The 25,063-nt window shown below is 37.5% G+C and overlaps 1 protein-coding gene across 4 annotated transcripts in view; it reads left to right on the forward strand.

Moving 5' to 3' along the window:
- REPTOR (repressed by TOR) overlaps positions 1 to 25,063 on the forward strand; it is a 152,583-nt gene that overhangs the window by 56,044 nt on the left and 71,476 nt on the right. For all 4 annotated transcript variants that reach the window (XM_067136832.2, XM_067136831.2, XM_067136834.2 and 1 more), the window contains one exon: positions 23,912 to 23,985. In XM_067136832.2, the coding sequence (XP_066992933.2) occupies positions 23,912 to 23,985 (74 nt within the window). The remainder of the gene's footprint in view (positions 1 to 23,911; positions 23,986 to 25,063) is intronic.

Genomic DNA, 25,063 nt, shown 5'->3' on the forward strand with positions numbered 1-25,063 from the left:
TAGGTGTGCTGTTTACCAACTGACAAGCCCAAATTAGCACACTGGGGTGAAACGCTGGCAACAGGAACGAGTTAGCCTGAAAATTTATATTAACCACGAGCAATGCAGCCGGCTGGTATACGCTGGGATGGTAGTCACAGATTGTTTGATGTACCTTCAGTTCCTGGTCTTGTTAGACGACCAAGTGAGGTACCTCTATGTTTAATACGACATTCTGAAATAATCCTAGATCTGCACACCGGCTCAAAAGTGAACACTAATCCCTCCATTTATCGGAGGCTCTTCCCGTCCTTTGTTGGCCGGTATCCAGATTCAGTAATTGTTTACATGAATGGTTTGAGGGCAGAAGTGAAAGTAGGCTGTGCATTTGTTGTCGATGATAAGAGGTTTCGTTTTCCTGTACTGGAAACCTGTATTGTGTACAAGCAGAACTCTATGCTATCCTTGAAGCTCTTTGGTATGCGGTGTCAAATGAACGCCGGTACTTTCTGCTGTTTACCGACTCCTTGAGCTCATTACAGTCCCTTGATGCATGTTTCCCTCTGCACCCTCTGGTGCAGTGAATCCAGGATCTGTTGGCTGGGTGTTGGAGTGCTAGCACCAGAATTACGTTTTGTGGCTCCTAAGCCACATGAGTATAGCGGGAAACAAGTTTGCTGATGGGGCTGCCAAGAAGTCGGTTACATTACCCCTTGCCTTACATTCAAGGTTCCAGCCAGTGATATTCGTTTTCAGCTGTGACATTTGATGATTTCTTGTTGTGGCAGACCACTCCTATTTCAGATAAGCTGAGAGCGATTAAAGGAACTACAAAGTTATGGAGTGTGTGGATCTGGCCAATCTGCGCCGTAGTCGAATACTTTCGATACAGTATCCCTCATTCATTTCATTTTCAGTGGCCTGTTTTAATCATGTTTAAAAGTCACTTTTCTGTTTGTTTTTATTTTCTGTGAACTGCTTTTTGTTTTATTCCGCTTTAGCCTTGCATATTTTTAATGTGTTTTTTAACTAATTTGATGAAATAAGGACCATGTTGTGCATCACTAGACCAAGCGTTATTTTGTAAAAATCAGTACTTGTGCGCATTCTGTTGAGAAACAAAGTAACTTAAATGGACAAAAATCACTGTACATGTCCTAGTAACACTTGCCTTAAAATATATGTAAAATCTAAGTGCCAGTTTACATATGTTTGATTTTGCGTTTTGCATCACGAAACCAAAAGCGATAAGCCAATGTTTAGTTATGCAACAGTAGACCAAGCGCCTTTTACCGGTCTGTGGTCTAGTGATGATAAACGAAACAGGTGTCTGCACTGGTTCACAACAGACCAGGCCAAATCAGCTGTGTAGTGTTTACTAACCTAGTATACTGTGCATGTTTACATGGTAAACAATTGTGCTGTCGTATTTCCTACGTTGTGGTACCAGTAATTGAGGCTATCAGAGCAAGAATCAAACGCATTGTTGCAAATTTCATAAGGATTTCTAATAACTATGAGGTTTTACAGGTAAGAAAGCAAACGTTTCCTTTCTATGTTAACCTCGAAACAACTTCACAAACAAAACCATTATTTATGGATTTGTTGTTAATTTAATGGTTGAACTAATTAACAGTCAATCCTTTTAATATATATTGGTGAAGGGATGAAAACGTATCAAGTTTAAGGTGTATAAGTTAATTAAAAGAAAGAAAACATAACCTATGTCGTAGCCCTAGTAGTTCTGAATAATAGCACGTATTGGACTTATAATAAAGTGTTTTATTAAAACGAATTAACTGAAATTAAAACACTTTCTTTTGTTTGTATGTAAATTCTTATGTATTTCATGTTTCTTTTGATTGCTAGCAAAGAGATCAGACATCGTTACACAATGACTGCGTATCTTATCAAGTATTGGAATGCGGAAGTAAGGGTAATTGTTCGTCTTCAAACTCAGATATTCTAACGAAAGATGTCTTATACTCAAATGATAATATGGACGTCACTGAACTAGTGCTTGTTACTATGGAGTCACTTTTGCCAGGAGCGCTGAGCAGTTTTTCATCTCTTTCTAATGGCACATCGCAAGATTGGTCGTGAGCTTTATGTGACGAATTTGGTATGCAAAGAGACCCTGGAATAACAGCGAACTGAGTTCACGTGATAGGAGTACCAAAAGTTTATTATCCAATAATGAAACTCGTACTTGTGTTTCGACTTACAGAAAACTTTTTCCCTACCTAAGATTCCTACTAGCATTGTATATTATAAAAGGCAGTTATGTGCCTATAATCAAGGTATTCACAGTGGCATGGACGACAAAGGTTACTGCTATATCTGGATTGAGAGTGAAGAAGTTCTGCAAAGGAATTTATTCTTTGATCGGACTCATGTGGGGGCCAAAATTGAAACATAAAAAATAGCTTTAATACTCGAAACGATTTTGGAAACTCGCTCCACACTAGAACGATTACTTTGTGCTATGTTCTCCCAGTGCACAGTGTTTTGCCCAACGACAGCGATTTTGGAGACATAGAGTGTGCGCTGAAGCTACAACAACGGTTGTACACTGTGAATGTCTATATGAATGTGATGAAAGTATATCATAGAAAGAATGCTTTGGTTTTTCACAGAATGGAACAAAGAATTCTTTGGAAACACAAATGCTGGAAAAATAGATAACAAACCGTAAAGTTGATATAGAAAATCGCATAAACTGGCTGAAAACAAGATAACTTGAAATCAGAAAAGACAAACCTCTAAGCATTTTCATGAAGATAGACTTTGACCAGGACACTGGAGTTGAATTAAGTGTTCAAAGAAAGGAAAGGAAGACCTATGCAACAAGTTCATTTGAATGAACACTTAATTCAACTGTGGCCAGGAGAAAAACCAATTTCAAAACCTAAACTTGAAGACTTTGAAGACTTGAAGTCTCTTCTGCCGCTGATTCCAGAAGATGCTGGTCCAATGTATCGGTCTTTTTACACCGATAGAAGTGTGGAAGACTGCATCAATGGGCTCAATGGACAACTTGACTTTGAAATAGAAAGTGAATAATGACAGCTTCTGATTTCATTTATGTTTCTTTCTGTAATTTTGTTGGGTACTGAGCAGTATTGTGTTTCATGGTAATTAGTGAAAAAGACTTCCAATGGCACCTATTAATTTTAGGGGTTTTGTTTATGTTTGAAAGATTCATCAAGTATCTTTCACTATAATTCATTTTTTTACAGTATAAGCTTTAAAGTATAAGATACATAATGTCAGGGTTCATTTGGGAATTGTTGTTGTCTTGTAAGCTTTATTATTTCCATTTTTATTCAGCTGTTTTACATTACTATGTTTCATGCCAATTAGTAAAGAATAAAGTACTTTTTATTTTAAAATCATGCATATTATTGCTATTCTCACACACTAAGGAATTTCTACAAAACTGTCTTGAGAACAAAAATGACTGACTTATTTCATAATTCCATAACGTTAAATTGTAGATGTTATAAATGTTTTGTATCTTAGGTAACGTAATGTACAACTTCATTTACGTGTCCAGTACAGTGAAATGATTATTTATTTCTTAAACTGTAAATTTCAGAAAAGATGTGTAGTTTACTTATGCTTTATCACAGACTGTTTAGTTATGCATAATGCGACCAAAGGACTTGCAAGTCACTTAGTCTGTTGATGCAGAACAAAAATGCACAATCAAAAAAAAAAGTAAATAGACTGCCATTTTATTTATTTGTAGTGTTGTTTGATAAGTAATTAAGTTGAGGTTTTACAAAGGAGTTCAACAATAATAATCCTTACTTATCGCAAAAAATTGGAAAAATTTAACAATACATGAATTTTTAATCGACTGGAAACTTTGAGTTCAATTATCTCGGAATGGTGTTTTGGTGCTTTGTCTAGTGATGCATAACATGGTCCATATATGATTTCATTTCAAAGGCAATGCCTTATTCCATTTTAAAACATTAATCTTTTAAAAATCATTTTGTACAAAAATAATGCATTGTGAATTAGATCCACTGATCATTTTCCTCAGTATCACCTTTTAAAATCTACTCATTGGGTAAATTTTAATTATTATCACATTTTGTTTCATCTTGTACCATTAAGGACCAATGACCTAGATGTTGGGCCGCTTTAAACAACAAGCATTATCATCATATTATTGATAACAGAAAAGTGCTAGGCAGTTGCAGATGAGGAAAATATTTAAAATTAGTTCTGTGTCAATCCGTATATAGAATATGTGACGTTGTTCAGGTAGAAAATATTTCCATAATTGTGAGCAATTTTAAAATGATCGATAAAACGTACGTGAGAGATGAATTTAGAAGGGATATTAGAAGCAGCACTTGGTAACTGTAGAAACAATCTGTATGGTGCTATCTTGTGGGTCATGTTTTGTCATAGGTATGAATATGTAATGATATGGAACAAAGCTAAGTGCTCAGTGAATCATACTCATAATGAACTCAGTACTGTTGGTGTGTAGCCTAAATTAGGACACAAGAAAAAAGTGGTTTGCTTTAGATACATCTTTTGTGCACATTGTGTTTGTATACTTGTTTCAAAAATTTTTAGTGTTTATCATCATCGTGTTATTATGCGTTGCATTCTATCTAACAAGCCTCGGATGGAAGAATAAACCAAATTTAGGCCAAACTGCATGTACTCTTGGAATGAATGACAACTCTCCAGGGTTTGAAAATAATCCTAGGAATACAGGATGTAATATCAATGAAAGATGAAATACTCGGACTGGACTAAAATACAAACAAACTGAGAGTAAGAACTCTAAAATGTGATAACTCTGACAGGCAAGAGTGAAGAGATCATAGATATGATGGAAAATGAAGATTCATATACTGGGATTGAGCGAGACAAATGGATAGGGACAAATTCAAAATTATTAAGAGGAGGTTACAAACTGTACTGGGATGGTAATAAAATGGAAGCACGAAATGGAGTAGGTTTGGTACTCCACAAAGGTATCACACGTCCCAGATGTTACCTTTGTAAATGATAGAATAATGAAAGCCAGAGTGAACTTTGGAAATAATAGTTTTACAATAGTCTAAGTGTATGTCTCTCAGCAAGGATGCAGTGACGATGAGAAAACAAGTTCCTGGATGATTCGGAAGATCAGATATGAGAAGACAGTGTTATGATAATTGGGGATCTGAATGCCCGAGTTGGTTCTAATAGATCTGGGTACAAATTGGTGCTGGGCCTTTTTGGATATGGAACAAGAAATGTAGAGGGCGAACATATTCTAAATTTGTATGTAAGAAACAATCTTTTAATAAAAAGTACATTTTTCAATAAACGGGATAGCCATAAGGTTACCAGATATGGCTGGGATGGGAAGGCATTAGTGGGAAGACATTTATCCCAAGCAAAAGCTTCTAGTAGTAGATCTAAATTGCGTACTTAAATCTACACCTGCAGTAAAGAAATTGCCAAGGATTAAAGAATGGAAACTGAAAAATGAAGAAATCAAGAAGGATTTTCACAATTTGATGCTGACTAAATTGCCAAAATATGAGACAGGTAGTGTTTTTGAAGAATGGAATGCATTTAGAACAAGAATGGTTAACTGTACTATAGAGGTATGTGGTAAAACAAAAGGTAAAGTCAAGGTGAAAGAAACAAGTTGGTAGAATGATAGAGTAAAGGATTCAGTAGGAGAAAGAAACGCCAAAAAAAACAAAGATGTTGAGAAACATAATCAAGCTCACGGAATGGTACCAAAGGGCGATGAAAAAAAAACCAGGAAGACTGGAAGAGGAATACAGGAATAAGAAACACCAGGTAAAGAGTATTGAAAGAAGAAAAGGAGAAGAGCTGGGAACTGTTCACCCAAAGAATTAAAGAATATAATAAAGGAAATCAAGTAAATGTTATACGGGTTAATGAAAAGTAAATTATCAAAAAGGGAAGAAATTAAAGCTATTGAAACAGAGGATGGTATAATTATCAGAGACATGGTAGGAATCAGAGAAGTGATGAAGAGTTATCTTGAAAAATTGTTGAATGGGGAGTGTGAACAAGAACAAGTTACCAAAGTCACTAATGAATTGCAGAAGGAACAACCTCCAAGTACTTGAAATGAGACAGAAAATACCCCGAAGAAAGTGGAAAGTCAGCAGGAGCAGATGAACTAACAACAGACATGATTAAGGCAGCTGGAATCCCTGGAATACAGTGGCTACATTGATCACAGGGAGTTACGTAGAAAGAGATGACTGGGAAAAAGCAATTACCGTATAATCCCGAATACCGCCTGCCACCGAATAAGACCCGCACCCCAAATTTGAGACGCAAAATACGGGAAAAAAAATCAAATAACTTGCATACCTATTTTATTTTCTTCAAATATACCGCCAAATGGGGCGATTTTGGACAGTATGGTAGATTTGCCGTATTTTGTCGCATTGCAACGAGCTGCCGATACTTTGCACTTCAGCGCACATTTTAGTTTGACCTTGAGGTTATGTTTCTCGCGTTCTGGGCTTTTTATTACGAATCGACTTCATACTTTGGAAAATTTCCCGTGTGCACTGGCATTGTTGAAAGTTCATGCATTATCATTAAGTGGATACTTTCGATTGTCGCTGTCGGAAGGAATGCATTATAATTACGGTTCTTAGTGAGATCAACTGTTTGAAGTGTTTATAAACGATTGCTGTGGAATTTTGGTGTGATTTAGTGAAAAATAGTGTTTTATGCACATTTTACTGAAAACTGAAAGCAGTCTGGGTGATTTCGGACACTGCCTAGAAATTAATCAGAGGCAAAAAGAAGCTGCTTCGAGGGGTAATTACGAACCAAAATGATTAGAAAATGCCGTATGTGATATTATAAGTGGCAAGTTATCTAATAGGAAAGCATTTGATTTCTATGGTATGCCTTGGTCCAACCTACAAAATAAAGTGCGGAATGTACATCCAAAAAATGGGAAGACAACCAATGCTTAATGAGGAAGAAGGAAATGCTCAAGGAAGCTCGTCACCCTCCGGCCATGCTCCAACCCAACACAGCCTGCTACTTCCCGCTGCCGCAAATAAAATATTCTTCCTGGAAAGTCGATTTTTGGCCGTGACTTCCGCCGAGATGAAAGCAGTGCAGAAACGAGTGATGGCGCTGGCAGCAGCAGTGAAAATGAATGCGATGAAGCACACAATGAATGTAATGACGTTCTGGTGTTGCAAGAAGAGGCTTTCTTTGTTGCAGATTATAAATACAAGGTGAGGAACAAAGAGCATACAGGCAGTATTTTGGCCTGGCCTGAAATATTCGTTCATGGGATGTGGATGCCAAATCCACGCGCCCATATAAAAACAGCAGAAAAGTGTTTGTGTTCCCTAGCATCCCTGCTGAGGATACAATAGCTAAAGAACAAATTTCGAAAATACTTCCAGTCCAAGTTGAGAAGAAAGGAATGTTTATTTTCAAATAAAACGTATTTTAGATTTATAGGCCGTGACTACTACATGTTCATTATATCGACCTTCTTTTTGCTCTGAGATTCGTATTGTTTTTTAAGAAAAATTATTAAGATTTCTCAGTAGGATCTCTGTACATTTTATAACTATTAATATTTCAATTTAGACCGGAAAACTTTACATTTACCTTGTCAGAAAAAAATATGGATGTGACCAAATGTTTGTCATATGGCATTCCCTAGACAATGTAATTTTAATCATAGCTTCATGACATAGATGTGAATGTATGGTTCACCTGAAGATGACCCTATGTAAGGTGTCGAAACCGGTCCTGTAGCATAATAAGTGCAATAAATAAGCATTGATAGGTGGAAATCCTTTCCTGTTTCTAATTGTGTAATTCGTCAATACAGAAATTAAAATTATAGATTACGTAGACTTGCGTAACCAACAGTCTCGACGATTGCAAAGTATGATATCCCGCGAGATCAGCTATTCGCGCACCCAGCATGGCAGCAACACTTGTGAAACGAATGATGATCGAGCATGTGCACCAGCGGCTTTCGTATTTACCGCATGTTTACCCATATTCTTTGATTTACCGTATTTCATTACCTTACATTTCGCGTTCACATGCCACTGTAACCGTATTGAGAAAAAAATCGATCTTGTTTTCTGTAACGCAATTAAAACACAATAAGATCTGAGTGCCCGTTTATATGTGGTATATTGAGTGTGGTAACTGTATTCAAATCTATTTCAATACTCCATGTAAACATAGTAAATATTTACGACAATGAATGGCTTGAATACGACCCGCACCCACGATTTAGAACCAATATTTTTGGGGAAAAAGTGTGGGTGGTGTTCGCAGTTATACGGTATAATACCATTGTTTAAAAAAGGAAGTAGAAGGAACTGCACTAGTTATAGAGGCATCACCCCTTTGTCATTGCCTTCAGATAATAGAGAAGATTATAGAACAGAGACTGATAGAATTAATGGAAGATCTGTTTGAAAAGGAACAACATTGATTTAGAAGAAATGGGGAAACCACAGACCTAATTTTTTCACTCAGACAGCTAATGGAAAAATTTGGGAAAAGGGGAAGGACTTGATAATTGTGATTTGGATTTGGAGAAAGTATATGACAAGGTGGAGAGAGGAAAAATATGGGAATGTTTAGAAAAACATTACATCCCAGAAGCACTAATTTAAAAAGTTTGGATGTTGTATGATGGTTGTGAAAGTAGTGTGCAATTAGGAGATGGAAGATTGGTGGTTTAAAAAAAGAAGAGGTGTCCAACAAGGGAGTTCTTTCTCCATTGTTCTTCATTTCACTCATGGATACTATTATAAAGGAACTCAAAAGAAATAGATAAGGAAGATCTTAATGCATTTGTTTTTGCTGATGACGTTGCCATTTGGGGAGAAACTGAGAGAGATGTTCAGAGGAGATTTGATATATGGAACACCAAGTTATAGAATATAAGTTAACTGTCAGCAAGAACAAAACAGTGGTAATGAAAGTTAGCAGCACAAATACACCTTGTAACCTCACCCTTGAGGGAGAGTAGTTTGAATGTGTGAATACCTTTAAGTATCTGCAGAGTACAATATCAAATGATGGAAGTGCCAAGAATGAAGTGTTGGAACAGGATGTGAAAAGGATCCAACTTCTTCCATCAAATACAGAACATAGGGACAAGGGAGTTCCTCAGAGGGCTAAACAGAACCTGTTTAAGACTTACCTCCTGCCCATCGTGACGTAGTCTTGAGAGTTGCATCATACATAAAAGAGAAGTAAGTCAACTGCAAGCTGTTGAAATGAAGTTCCTTAGATCAGCTGTATAGAAAACAAGGAAGGACAGAATTAGGAATGATCAGATACGAAGAGACCTGCAGGTCAGACTGACCATGGAAGAAAGGCTGAGCGTTGCAAGGCTGAAGTGGCTAGGACACATTAAGTGGATGCAGGTGACTTGAACACCAAGGAAGTATTTTTCATCCCAGGACAAAGACCAGTTGGACTCCCTAGAAATAGGTGGTTAGATCAGATAAGAGAAGACCTAGAGAAGAGAAGAAACGTGGGATGCCCTAGAGAGAAAAGAACCATACACAACTTGCTGGAAGCAATTCATGATGACGATGATGATTATTATGATTATTTATCTTAATATATTTATAACGATTGTCCAATCATTGATGAATATTCTGTCTCTGGTCATGATTTACTATTCCAGATGCGATCTGGAATGGTGATTAATGAAATATGGTATGATGATGAATGAAATTGTGGAGTGTGTTTGGTCCGCGAGAGGTATTTTATTTCACTCAAGTCCAACGGTAATCCAGTGAGGACCCTCCTATACGCCACCTAGGACGCGCCACGTCGGAGTATCACTTCTCCGCCTGCTATGACAGTGTAGTAGGTTCAATGAAATAATCAGAGTGATTGATTGGCTCAAGAACTGCAAGGCAGCAGGAGAGAATCAAGTAGTTGCAGAGCTGTGAAAGAATGCAAATAAATAAACACTTATTAGACATATGGAATTCTGAAAAACTGCCTGAAGAATGGAACACAACTGTAATTCATCCAATACACAAAAAGGGTGATAGATTGGATCCAAATAATTACCAGGTGATTTCTTTACTTGATGCCACATATAAGTTCCTCTCTAGAATTATCCTAACAATAATTCCGGAACAACTCGACCAAGAACTTGCAGAATATAAGGGAAGATTTTGACTTGGAAGAAGTTGTCCGGATCATATCTTCAGTGGATCATGAAACATCAAAAAGTGAGAAACAAAAACTTAGTCATCACTTTTGTTGATTTCAAGAAAGCGTATGACAATATCCATCGTGAGTCATTACTTAAAATCCTCAAGGAATTTGGATTACACCAAAAACTTACAAACCTTATTGGAATTACCATTAAGAACACTAAATCAAAAGTTAAATTCAGAGGGGAGTTGTCTGAATCATTTGAAATCAGGACTGTACTTCGATAGGGTCTCTCACCACTACTATTTAACTGCACATTGGAGAAAATCATGTGAGAGTGGACTAAGAAATGCCAACCAAACATCAAGATTGGCAAAAATATCAAACTCAATTGCCTGGCATTTGTAGATGACCTTGTGCTGCTCGCAAATAGTGTGGAAGAGGCTAAACACCAAATTGAAGAATTCGAAAAAATAGCAGCAAAAGTCGGACTGCAAATCTCATTTGAAAAGACGGAATAGATGCCATCCTTCAAGGTTGAAACACCATCACACTGAATAATAACAAACAAATTAAGATTGTAAATAAATTCAAGTATCTTGGGGAGATTATTACTTGGAACTTAAACGAGAAAGTATCAGTAGGAAATAGAACAACTAAATTGAAACAAGCACACCGTATCACTTGGCCAACCTACAAGAAGAAATCTCTCTCGATAAATGCAAAATTCAAACACTACAACTCCGTTATTATACCTGAAGTAATTTATGTTAGTGAAACACTACTCAATTTGAACACCAGAGCAACAGATAAATTAAAGACAGAAAGAAGAATCCTTAGAACAATCATAAACAAAAATCACCAAGTAGATGGACAATTGCGATTATTACCTAATGAAGTTGTATACCAGGAAACTGAGTCAATAATAGACACAATGCAGAAAGGGAGGGTTGCATTTTTTTCTGCCACGTATCAAGACTACCAGTAACCAGGGAACTGAAACATCTTTTCAACTACTTTTGGAAAAGTGAAACCAAGAATAATTGGTTCAAAGAAGTCCAAGATGATTTAGAGGAGTTAGGCTTGACAGTTTAGCAAATTGAAGACCGAGAAGAGGAGAGGATCCTGAGAAACAGAGACTTAAACTAAAAAATTTTACACGCAAACAGTACACCATAACTGATGAAGAAAGGACAGCTAGGTTGGAAAGAATGAAGTTCTGGGAGCAGAACAAGAAACATTAACCGCACTTGTAGCTAATAATCTTAAGACTTAAATGTATATGGATTTATTAAAGTGCTCCAGTGTGGCCATAAAATAATTTTTAAAAAAGATATATTAATAATGAAATGTACTAACTACAGAGGTGTAACTGTACAGTCAGATTGCCTCAAAATCTACGACTCCATCCTTAGGAGCAGGATTAGAAAATATGTTGAACCTACATTTGAGGAGGAACAGCATGGATTTAGACTTCATAGATCAACTATAGACCTCTTTTTTGCCACCAGAATGCTCTATGAGGAGTATTGGGAGAAAGGTAAAACACTTGCAACTGGTTTTTTTTATTTTATTTTATTTATTTATTTTTTTTTACATCGAGAAAGCATATGACCATGTACCATGCAGACATACATAGGAATGTTTGAGATATAAGAAAATGCCCGCTGGGCTGAGTGGCTCAGACGGTTGAGGCGCTGGCTTTCTGACCCTAATGTGGCAGGTTCGATCCTGGTTCAGTCTGGTGGTATTTGAAGGTTCACAATTATGTCAGCTTCGTGTCGGTAGACTTACTGTTGCATAAAAGAACTCCTGTGGAACTAAATTCTGACACCTCGTCGTCTCCAAAAACTGTAAAAGTGTTTAGTGGGATGTAAAGCAAATAACATTATTAAGAAAGTGCCCGTTGATATCATAGCACAAGTACAACAATTACAGTAGAACCTCGATTATACGTTCCTGGAAACTACGTTTTCCTGTGTTATTCGTTCAAATAACGTGGTCTCGCGAGCATCCTAATTAAATCACATTGTAAAAATCCTGCATTATCCGTTCCTCGAAGAAACTATTTCCCGAATCAACCGTCCAGAAATTTCCGTCCCATCAACGCTAAATCCTCGATCACGCGCTTTTCAAGAAACTGCATCTCACGAAAGGACAGCTATGGCATACTTATGGATCTTGGTGTTAACGTCTCATCATTGCGGTAATTTGAGAAGTACTGTAGGTACTGGAAAAGCAATCGGCGGCGAACTTGCATAAGGGACCCTCTTAGCATCGTATTCGGGTGGTATTGTTTAGAGAATCCATGGAAATCATAAGTAAGAGAGAGTGCACAACAATTGGAAGGAGACAGAGCGCAGTTCGACAGCTCTACTTGAAGACGGAACAAATTTCGCCAAATGTTCGTACTTGCAAAACGTCTACATTATGTCCAGGGTTAGATATTTTTTACTTTTTCGAGTGTTTTGCATTTTCCTCAGGGCACTGTATAGTCACTGGGCTTTCAGGCAGGAATCGAAACTGCTCCTTCTTAAGTAACACAAATTTTCAGTAGTATTTTAATATTATCGTAGGCCTACACAATTATGTTATCGAGACCAGAACAGATGTTGCACCGTACATACATAAAGCCATGGGAGGTTTTGGGATTGCCTATTAGTGTTTTTGTCCTAATACAAGACTGGGAATTACACGTTTTTGTGTTAAAATATTGTAAAAACTGCATTCGTCTTATTGGCGCACGTTATTTTTAAAGCTTTGTATCATTTCGCACTTGTACCGACTTGCACAGTGAGTGCGCTTTCCAGCTGAGCTCAATGTCGCGAATAATCGTCATTTCGGAAGTGATAATGATATTTTTTCTCTTGCCAATTTGATTGTGATTAGTGACAGAACTGCATTTAATGCATTCGAGAACTTAAAGATCGATACTTACATTAGAAACAATTCAAAACCATATTCGCGGGTTCAACATAACCTTGAAAAGCCGATGTAGGCCTAATTTACGCGGTACAAGATTTCCATAAACTGACTACGAACTGTTATACCGTACCGGTTACCAAATTACAATGGAAGATAAAAAAGAGGATTTCGCCAACATGTTGGGCGCTTTTGTATCTAATGTGCTTTATTTTATTAGATTAGAGAATTAAAAACTACTTGTGGTCAATTGTTGTTTGGCTTGCCGTTATGGGTATTAGATTTTTCGAAGAGTTTGGCTCTGGCTGATCAAAGTTGCTGAACTGAAAAAAGTTTTCAGAGCAAAAGTGACGAAGTTTTCCCCGTAAAACTGAATGTAAAGTTTCGAGATTTTTAAGCCGCGTACTGGTAATTTATGTCTGAAGCCGGCCCCGCGGTCTAACTTGCCTTCATCTCACCCGGAGGGCCCGGCCAGGTCAGGCATTTTTACCTTGATATGAGGGCTGGTTCCAGGTTCACTCATTCTATGCTTACCTTTAATTGACAAGCTATTGAAGGGCGAGATGGCGGCCCCAGTTTAGACAGCCAGGAATAACGGCCGAGAGGATTCGTCACACTTACGATTTGACACCTTGTAATCTGCAAGCCTTCGGCCTGAGGGCGGTCACTTGGTAGGCGGAAGGCCCATGGGGGCTGTAGTTTGGTTTGGTCTAGGGGTCGTTGTAAGATTATAAGTATATATATGTCATTTTTGTGATGTTTTGCCAAATTGTTGATGGTTCATTCGTTCCTGGATTTTCCGTTTTCATGTGTTGTACGATTTTTTTCCGTGGTCCCTCCAAAAACGGAGAATCGAGGTTCCACTGTATATGATGAAACTAAGAGTTGTGTCCATGTCCAGAACGGAAAGTCAGGTTGGTTCGAAACAAAGAGTGAAGTCCAGCAAGGAAGTTGTCTTTCGCCATTCCTCTTCATAATCACAGTGGATGTACTTTTAAAAGCAGTTAAAAGGAAGAATCCAACAACTAATGCTCTAGTTTTTGTGATGATGTAATGGTATGGGATGAGACTAAAGGATTCGATCCTGGGATCCCGAAAACTGGGATCCCGACCGTCTTTCAGTGCCGTAGTTTTCGAGATTAAGTTTTCCAGATCCTGGGATTTTTGGGATTGACATCATTTTTAAAAGTTTGTAAAATAGACTGTGTGAAGCGAAACTCTCAGTGTGTTATTTATGCGTCTTTTCGGTGTGTAAGTGCCTGTTCTCATTTAGCGCATGACTGTATTGTTCATCCCCTATATGTGTTACTCTGACCACAATGCGTGCATTAGTACATTTCCTCTCCCGTGTGAGTGAGATGAGTGAATGTCTTACTGCAGTTGATGTATAAGGCAAGGGTTTCTCCTCTATGTTGCAACTTTCTGCTGGATGCGCTGGTAGTGCTGCAGTCGAGTTGCTTCACTGTTCAACAGACCGGCATATAACTCTAGCGTACTACGTACCTTACTGAGGTTTTTTTTTCCAGTTGATTTTTGTAGCGTTTGCGCCAGCAGATTAAGAGGTGGTTTGTGAAAACTTGTGCTACTGGCAACTATTTTTTTTCTTGCGAACAGGAGACAACAACACAGAAAATCTAAGATATGCATTTGGAAACGTGCGGTATGTACTTGCGTATGATGCTACTAGATGATGTATGTAAACAACAGTGTGGGTCTAAGCATGCCCCCAAGTTCAGTGTGTGAGTGAGAGCATCACAGAATGGAAGTCAACAAGCAGGAGCAACGATCGTATATTAAAATAGCAGTTCTCCGCGGCAGAAATGCGCGCTAATGCCATGCAGAGCTGTGGGAAGCATTAGGTGTGTGACTATGATCTAATCCCCAAAGTCAAGAAGCCATTACATGGACAGAGGTTTGCTAACAAAGAGGACATCGTAACAGCATATCGGAGAGAGGTGTCACACATTAGCGATACACATGCAGCAAATGGTATTCAGCACCTGCCCCACCACTGGCAATGCACAGTGGAAACCTTGGGTGATTATTTTGAAGGTCTGTAACCAGTGGAGACCTGTCCTTTGTACGTAGTCTTGTGTATTTGCTGTCTATTTATATATATAAAATAAGAGTTTTGTCTGTACATTGCTCAGAATTTGAAAAGAATGGTATTTCTGTATCGATCATAACCACAGTAACAAGAAAATGCAGTTTTTACTTTTCCGTAATTTCTGTCTGTATGTATGTACATGCATCACGAGAAAACGGCTGAAGAGAATTTAATAAAAATCGGTATGTAGAGTCGGGGGGTGAGTTGCTACAATCTAGGCTATAAATTATTTTATTCACCCTGAGTGAAATGGTAGTTTCGGGGAAGGCCTAAAATTCAATTCTCAAATATTTATATTATTAGTGGTCATATCGATAAATACTATTAGTTATGTAGAATTAAATTTCTGATCATTTTCGTCTTGTGCATTTTTACCTACCGGCTATGATAACAGATATACATGAATTTGGATTTTTGTTGCTAAGTCCATATCAAAGCCGAGCCCCGACAAAATGGGTAGACAGAATTTAATGAAAATCTGTATATAGAGTCGGAGAATAAGAAACTACAGATTAAGCTATAAACAATATTTTTCACCCTGGGTGAAATGGTAGTTTAGGGGAAGGCACCTAAAATTTAATTTTTAAATACCTATGTTCTTCGTCCTATGGAAAAGTACTACATAACAAAAGTTATAGAGAATATAATTTCCGATCATTTATGTTTTATTCAGGTAGTAGTAGTAGTAGTAGTAGTAGTAGTAGTAGTAGTAACTGATCTGGAATTACAATTTAGCCCTATTCCAAATTATAGTACCATAATTCACTAAATAACTCAAAATTCAACCTTGAAAAGAGCCGTTTCTTAGGAAAAGCTTCTTCCTCTTCATTTTCATTAAGTCTTCATTAATTTTATTCCAAATTAGCAGCGACCTATGGAGGAAAAATTGCCTCCACGTCAGATAGTTCTTTCCCCCGCCAGTGTAGTGAATTGAGATTTTCTGACTCATCGGGTACTCACAGGAAGCCGATAAATAAACGGGCATAGTTTTTGCCCTGGGACTATCCACTATTTGAACAACGCCCCACCCCCGCCGAAAAAATGACGAAGATTGTTCATGGATCACAGATGTCTGCGTCTTGATCATTCCAGCTCTGTAGCTTTGGACTGTTAGTTCAGCAGCATAGTACTGTTCGTTAAAAGTGAAAAAATGTGTGGTTTTTCATTTGCTTTTAATCGCACCATTCCTACCGTCATTGTAATGACCCATGTTCATTTCAATTGGGAAAAACCACTAAGAGAGTCTTTCTGAGAATCTATAAAGGCAGGCGGAGAGTGTCTGCCATTATAATGAAAATTCCCCAACCTGATTGTGACCGACGGTAGGCAAGGTGGTCACTATTGCAATGAAAATTCCCTAACCCAGTCGATATGAGAAAAGACGTTGGTGACTTGCCCGTCGTGCTTCTAGGGCAACGTTAAGAGCTATGCAACTTAATACAATCTTGCTCACAGCGTTTACACTACCTAACCTGGAATTCTGTATAAAATTTAGAATTCCTTAGCGAAGCACGGGTACATCAGCTAGTACCATAATAAAGCAATGTTTACCAGTGTTCTGTCACTTTCCTACGAGAATCTCCTGAAGTCAGAATTTGTCTTCAAGCACTATGCATAAGTACATGCCCTATATTTCCAAATACATATCTTACATTTTCCTTGTTTTCTCCTGTTCGCGAGAAAAAAAATAGTTGCCATGTCTTATGACTCGACCCTCATATTTGTTCGGGGCATCGACCTATAGAGATTTTGTGCCCCTATAACTTGTAATTAATAGGTACTTGAATTTTTGGATATCAATAACAAAGAAATATTATTCCTGCAGTTCTGAGAAGTTATGTTTATATTGCACTAATGTAGTTTTTTTCTCTTTAAAGGTATTTTTGAACGACTGTAATGATTGTCTCTATCTGAAGAAAGTTTTTACGTCAAACATACAAAAGACTGAGATGCAACGTCAGTGTGGAGCCAGATTTTGGTCTCTAAAGATAGCAAAATAGCCCAGTGTAAATGCTGCCTGGCTATATTAAAAACCTTAGGAGGGTCTACCAAAGGACTACACACTCATCTTTCAACCAAACATGGCAAAAATTTATTACCTCAAGGCTGTCCTCATCAACTAGCCAAAGTGGCGAAGAACCACAGGCATTGAAGGGAAAACATAGTTCACTTGAGGACTTTTTTGTTAAAACTGTTACTCTAGATGACGTTTTAGTGCGAATGTCGGCCTTTCTGTTAGTGTCTTTGTAACCTCAAAAGATTTGAGAGCGTTGTTATTATCAAAATGATATTCAGATTTACCGAAAGCTGCTTCAACAGTTCGTAACTGTGTCGTCAATTACAGAATTAAAAAGCATATAAAAGCTGAATTAACTGTTTTAAAAACTGAAGGTCAGGGCTTTAGTTTGAGCTTTGATGAATGGCCATCAAAAGGTACAAGAACGTAAAAATTCATTCCGAGAAAAAGTTTTGGAGTTTAGGCCTTATTTGTATTGATGAATCTTTGTTTATGTTTTAAAAGAGTGCCTTTCTCAATTCGATATTTCACTGGACAGCGAAATCGTGGCAATCGTAACCGACGATCCAAATGCCATGGCTCAAGTCGGAAAACTTGTCAATGCAGAGAACCAAGTTTTTTTTGCTCATGGCATTCATTTAGCCGTTTGCGATTTACTTTATAAAGAAAGGATACCCTGTATACCAGCTTCAGAAAATGAATCCACTGAGCTCCATGATGTAGACTATGATGATGACGAAGATTTTGAATCAGGATTAGACCTTGAAGAAAGAGATAATTGCCCGGATTTGACGAATGACCAGAACGTCAAGGATGTAATTTTAAAAGTTTGCAAAGTGGTTCTTATTTTCAAAAGAGCGTCCTTGAAGAATGATACCATTCTTCAAAAATATGTGAAGATAGAGCATGGCAAGGAGGTAAGTTGACTGCTTGATTGCAAAACCAGGTGGAACAGTCTCTACACTATGCTCGAGCGTTTTGCCTTCTTGAAATTTAGCTTCAAAAAGGCGCTTATAGATTTGAATAATCCAGTGCAATTGGAAGAGTCCGATTTTGAGCTAATCAGTGAAATCATTAAAGTCTTGGCTCCAGTCAAATTAACTGTAGAAGCACTCTGTCGCACTGATACGAAATTATGCACAGCTGATGCTGGCCTTAAGTTTCTTTTTAATCAGTTAAAGGACAATAGCTCTGAGTTGGCTTCTAAATTCAAGATACATTTACAAAAGTGCATGAAAGATTGCCGAAGAAATGAGTTGAGAGTTGTATTATGCTACCTACAAAATCCTCATAGTGGCAATGTTCGATGTTGAAATAAAGCCTACATATTCAAGTCCGAGCCAAGTCCTGATAAAAAACCGGATTGTTTCTTTAATTGAGAGATTAAATGGTAAAAAGAATGACGAAGAGGAAGAACAAAATATGCAAGTCAAACCTACAAACACAGGAAAAAGTGATTTGACGCTCAAAGAAAAGCTTCAGCTGGAAAAGAAAACAACATAAAAATTATGTCTCCTGAAGCATTAAATGAAAATGAATTTTCCAGAATTGTTAAGAAGGAAATGAACCTACACGAGTCTTCAAATTCTACTTGGAGCTGTAACCTAGGGCAGGCTTATAAGTATTTACTAATGATTCCTCCAACTTCCATCGAACTTGAACACGCTTTCTCAGCAGCTGCATATATGTGCAACAAATTGAGAAGCAGGCTTGGTGATGAGACACTGCGTGTTGTTATTTCTCAGATCATATTTTCGCAATTCAAATTAGAATGTTCCTATTAAATTAGTTTTCTTTATATTTACGAGTAATGTGAAATGTAACTGATTAATGTTATTTTTAAATACTTTTTGCTAAGGAACTTTCTACCTACTTATTATGTTGTTACATGGATGTTGTCTATTTAGTCTATGTTCAGAGAGATTATTGTTAATTTCCAAAGTATATTTGCATAGTTTGTTATATAAGGTTTTTTTAAATTTATATAAGTTTAAAGAGATCTCACTGATTCTTGGAAAAGAACAATTTTAACATAGAGACTGAGTGATTTTAAATCTGGTTAGTCTCACTTTAAGTCTGATTAGTTAGAGTGATTAGATTAGCTAGGTGTATACTGTAAAATATGTTGATTTTGTCTAAATGTCGATTTGCTGATTTCTGTAAGATTTTCTTTGTTATTTGTAACCTTCAATCCTGGGATTATTCCTCGATCCCGGGACTGACCAAGTGTAATCCTGAAATCCTGGATTTAGAAATAAGGGCTGGGATCGAATTCCTTAGGTGATACAGAAGCAGAAGTACAAGCTAGACTAGATCTTTGGCATGGAGCTTTTACAACCTTAGGTCTTAAAATCAACAAAATCAAGACAGTACGCTTGGTGATGAGTAGAAACTCTTCAGCTGTTCATCTAAGAATTGGAGGTGAGGAGATGGATATTCTAGACAACTTCCAGTCCTTTGGCAATGTTCTGTCCTCAGACAATACCATACATCAAGAGATTAGCAACATAATACCAAACGCTTCCACATTCTATCACTCTGTATGTCAAATACTTTGGGGTGAAGCATTTCTGTTTATTTCCAAGATCAGCTTGTACAAAATGTATCTGGTACCCATATTGACGTATGGCCTGGAAGCAGCAACACTTACTGTATCAACAAAGAGTTGTCTTCTGGCAGCAGAAATGAAGTTTCTCCGTTCTTGTCTACAAAAAACAAAAAGTGATAAAACAAGGAATGTGGATATCTGACAACAGCTTTGATTTTAAAGAAGCTTGTTCTAGAGCCTCAAAGTGAAGAGATTGCAGTGGTATGGTTACATGAAAAGAATGGATCCTGTTAGCACTCCTCGAGCATACTTTGATCACAGCGTTCCTGGAAAGAGACAAAGAGAAAGATGTCATGATGTTAGGAAGGAGCAGATTTTCAATGAAATATGATCATCATCTGTGGATGGGCAGGACCAACTGGGGGAGGCTCGTACTCAACCGCACCCGGCTTGCTGGAGCGAAGAAATGATGATGATATTAATAATGAAACAAATGCTTAAGTTGTGATGAAAATCTTTCATTCAAGTTCTTTCTTTTTGTTTACACACCCCTTTTTTTTTCAGTATATACTGTACTAAAATAATATGCAAAAATCAGTTTTATAATGTAAATATAATCAGAAACCATTATGGTAAGCAAGCAGATTGGATTGGAAAAGACGTATTTATATGGAAGGACAATTCCTCATCAGGATAGTTTCGTTTTTAATTAGTTTTTTACCTGGAAGTTTCCTTTCATAATATCAAGCAGGAAAATAGAAAGGAAGATTGTTGTGATAAACTACTTCTACAGTACAGTGTTTGTTTATTAGAGTGAGTGGAAGGAGAGTCTGATTGGAATCCACCTAATTCACACCTTCTGACTAGCTATTGTTCACTTGTACGCTGTAGATCAAGCCACTGCAGAAGATCAGCCATCCACTATGCCAAGTGTTTCACGCCCTCTGTTCGTCCTGTCATTCCAAAATGTTTCTATGGAAGTAGTTATGAACTTCAGATCTCTTCCTTGAAATGAGCACTAGAGCCTTAACCACTTTCTCTGCGATCACCACATGTGAAAGCTCATGTTGTAAATGAGGGTTGTGTTATGCTTGTGCCATCCACATATTCAACATACATTTCCCTCACAGTAGTAAAATTTATTCCTATTGAAGGATGTGGTGACCATTCTTATGTCATGTATCGGTTCTAAACCCAGAATTCTCTTCTCCATTGATCTTACTCACCCAGTCCCTGTCCATTTTGACAGATAAAAGCACAAGCCTGTGCAAAGAATGCAATTTTCACTTCATCCCCTCTCATGCACAGTTTTACAACACATTTTTTCACAATTATTTCACTCACTGTTTTGATTTGTCTCTTGCCTGATATTTCCATGTGACTGGCAAAGTAATGTAGTTGGTTCGCCCCTTGCTTCAGGTGTGCAGTTTTTCAAGCTCAAACTCCAGCCTCAGTCCCTTTTGTTGTTGGTTTTAAGAGATGTTAGAATGCTTTAATTTTGCCCTCAAAAGGGATTCTTTCAGGGGCACTTGAAGGAATACGTGTGTTCAGTTTTAAGAACATCGTTAGAATGTCTTTGAAAGTACTTGAGAGGTAAGAAAGTATCTCATCCAGAACTGATGAAGCTATTTTTCTGTAGTAGGGCTGAAGGAGTTATCTTCACCATAATTGTTTTCACGTTACTGTTCCTGTGCGTTGTATATCAATTAATCATGCCTATAAATCTGAGCATTAACCCTTGTTCTTGTTTTTGAAACGCATGCCTCTTTACCTTTATATCTCAGTGGACCCCTATTCTTTCCTCACTTCTACTGCCAATCACAATGTTATTGTTAAATGTTCTTCGCATATTTTATCTGTCTCTAGATAGACATTGTTGCCTGTGTTCTGTGTTCTTCATTCTCTAATAATCATCCTTCTTTCTCCTTATCCAGCTTTTGCCAGGTCGAGGCATTTATGACACTTCCCCACCTTCCTCTCTCTTCCATCATTTTGTCCCAGTCCAGATTTCTTTCTTGTACTCCTCTTCATTGGATTGATCTACCTTGTTCTAGGTCTCCCTCTCACTCTCTTTCCCTCGAACTTCATCTCCTCCATAATTTTTACATGTCCAAACCATAGTAGTTCATTCCTATCAATTCTCATTTAGGTTTAATATGTAGACTTCCTTTCTAACATATTAATTTCTCACTCTGTCTTTCCTCGTCGTTCCTATCATATTTCTTAGGTATTTCACTTTGAAAGCTTGAATTGTACACTTCTCTCTGCTTGTCATTGTCCAGGTCTCAGCCGCATAAGTCAGTATGGGTGTTCAATACATTTTGTATCTTCTCTTTGCACTTCTTTGGTACTTTCTAATTGCAGACAAGGTTTTTTTACACTCCAGTAGAATGCATTACCCTGTTGCATCCTTTTGCTATTCTCCATGTCGAACATTGTATTCTGTATTAATTCACTCCGTAGGTATTTGAAACTGTCCACAATTTCAAGGCTTTGACCACCAATTTTCACAATGCCATTCTCCTCTTGATATCACCATGGTCTTGCTTTTCTCTGTGCTGATTTTCATACCATACATTTCAATTTTCTTGTTCAGTGCATTAAGTTGTTCTTGTACTTCTTTGCTGTTTGTTCCCCATCTTCATCTAACTATTTCTGTATGCCTCCTTTGTCTCCATTACAATTTTGTCCATAACCATTAGAAACAAACGAGGTGACAGCACACTGCTGTCTTAGTCCAGTTTCATTTCCAACCGAAGTCTGTACACTGCTGACGCAATAGGTACACATTGGTTGTACCATTTCTACAGTTTGTTTACTGAACAGTGGTTTCCCAGACCTCCCTGGGAACACTCGTATGCCTTTGTTAGATCTATGAATGTTACAACCAGATCCTTTCCATATTCCCAATTCTTTTTCCATTGCTACTCTCCTGCATTTCCTCTTATTTTCCTCTCTAATATTCTTTCCAGTAGTCACTTGTGATAAAAGTGTGATTCCTCTATAGTTATCACACACTTTTTTGTTCCCCTTCTTAAAGACAGGAATTATTTTTACTTTTTCCCAGTCTTCTGACACACGTTTCTGTTTCCATATGCACTTTAACAATCTGTACACCCATTGTAGTCCATACAGATTGTTAAAGTGGATATGGAAACAGAAACATGTGTCAGAAGACTGAGAAAAGATAAAAATAATTCCTGCCTTTAAGAAGGGGAACAAAAAAGTGTGTGATAACTATAGATGATCACACTTTTATCGCAAGTGACTACATTAATTTCATCCATTCCTGGCACCTTTCCCGTTTCCATTTTATGGACTAAAAATTTAACCTCTAACATTGTTATATCTTCTGTTGTTGAGTCATCACACCGTATTACTACTGTCTCCTTTGCACAATCTCTCACATTTAGCAGCTTATCAAAATACTCTTTCCATCTTTATTTCTTCTGGATGTGTTATCAACTCTCCACCTTCCTCTTTCATCAGCTTTGTGTAAGCTCATTCTTTCCTATTACTTCATGTAATTCCCTACAGTATCATTTTACTGCCAGCTCAATCTGTCTCTATCTTTTCTGTAAATTCTTCCCAACTTTTCTTCTCTTAACAATTTCTTAAATTTCCTTTTGTTATCAAGACACTACCTTTTGCTTTCTTTTTTATCTCGATTCCATTCTTGCCATACTTTCTTCTTTCACTGCTTTTCTCACCTCATTTCACCATGGTGTCTCCCTTTCTTTCACTCTCGTCAATATTCGGCCACAGGCTCTCTCTGTCCCTCATACAAATATGCCTTTTACAGTTGGACCATTCATCTTCCACATTTCCTACTTCAGTGACTGGAATGTGTTGTCTTAGTCTCTTCAGAAATTCTTCCTGTACTTTCTTATCTTTTAATTTCCACACTTTTATGTTTCTATCTCTTTATCTCCTTTAATTTTTCCATTTTCTCTACTCTGATTTTTGCCATCATAACTCTTTGATATCCATCAAATAGTTCTTCATGCTCTTATATTATTTGTTAAGCATGCCCATCTGCTTACTTCATAGAGTTAATAAAGGCTGTACTTTTTCTATGATTCTAAACTTACTTTTTTATTTTCTCAGCCTATAATTTATCATCCCATTAATTATTCTCTGTTCTTTTCAGAGCTTGCCGGTTAAAGAAGAAAGCTCAGCATGAAGCCAATAAGTTGAAGCTGCATGGCTTGGAAACAGAACACAGTAAGTTGCAATTATAGTACAATACTTTATAGAGGTCTCTTTTCTTGGTCTCAAAGAATTATCTGTAAGATTGGCTAACATACCTTATGTGACATTGCAGTGATTTAATCCTCTATTGACATTACAAATCATGTTTCTTCAGTGGTATTCTGACCAGACAGTGGACCCTGGTCAATAAATTCCTCTCTCAATGAGTCTTTTTTTTTTTTTGGCGTCACACCGACACAGATAGGTCTTACGACGACGCTCAATGAGTCTTGTTAGATAAGATGTCAATACCCTTAGCCCCAATCACTGTGCTATTATATGTGTTTTATAAAGAACTGGATATCATCTGAATGTTGTTATTATGTTTAAATTCATTGTGCTGGCCGTAAACTTCCGATCAGAGCCCTTTAGGTTTCATATGCGTATTTCCTTTAAGCAAAACACTGAATACCTTTGTACTGTACAAGAAAGGCATTAATATGATTTTACAAAGCACTTTTGCTATTTGCTTTACGTTGCACCGACACAGATAGGTCTTATGGTGACAATGGGATAGGAAAGGCCTAGGAATGGGAAGAAAGCGTTCGTGGCCTTAATTAAGGTTTGAAAATGGGAAACCATGGAAAACCTGCGAGTCTGGACTTAAATGACCTAAAAACAATCAGTAAATAAAGACAGATTACAAATAATTTATGTTAACGATGAACTTGATACACACATGAGATTACTCGGATATCTCCAGACAGCTATGTTGTTAGCTGGTACATTTACAAGGTGCAGCAGAAATAGCTGACCGGGCAAGTTGGCCGTGCAGTTAGAGGCGCGTGCCTGTGAGCTTGCATCCGGGAGATAGTGGGTTCGAATCCCACTGTTGACAGGCCTGAAGATGGTTTTCCATGGTTTCCCATTTTCACACCGGCAAATGCTGGGCTGTACATTATTAAGGCTACAAATGTATTGCGCTTTTTAAAAGATTAGTGTTTCCCATTTATGTCACATGCAGTAAATTAGAGTGAATTAACACCCGTATTGGCCACAGCTCTTATATTACTTTCCTTCACACAATATACTTTACATTTGTTAAGCGCCA

The sequence above is a fragment of the Anabrus simplex genome, chromosome 1 (genome assembly GCF_040414725.1).
Source record: "Anabrus simplex isolate iqAnaSimp1 chromosome 1, ASM4041472v1, whole genome shotgun sequence".
In the NCBI taxonomy this organism is placed as follows: Eukaryota; Metazoa; Arthropoda; class Insecta; order Orthoptera; family Tettigoniidae; genus Anabrus; species Anabrus simplex.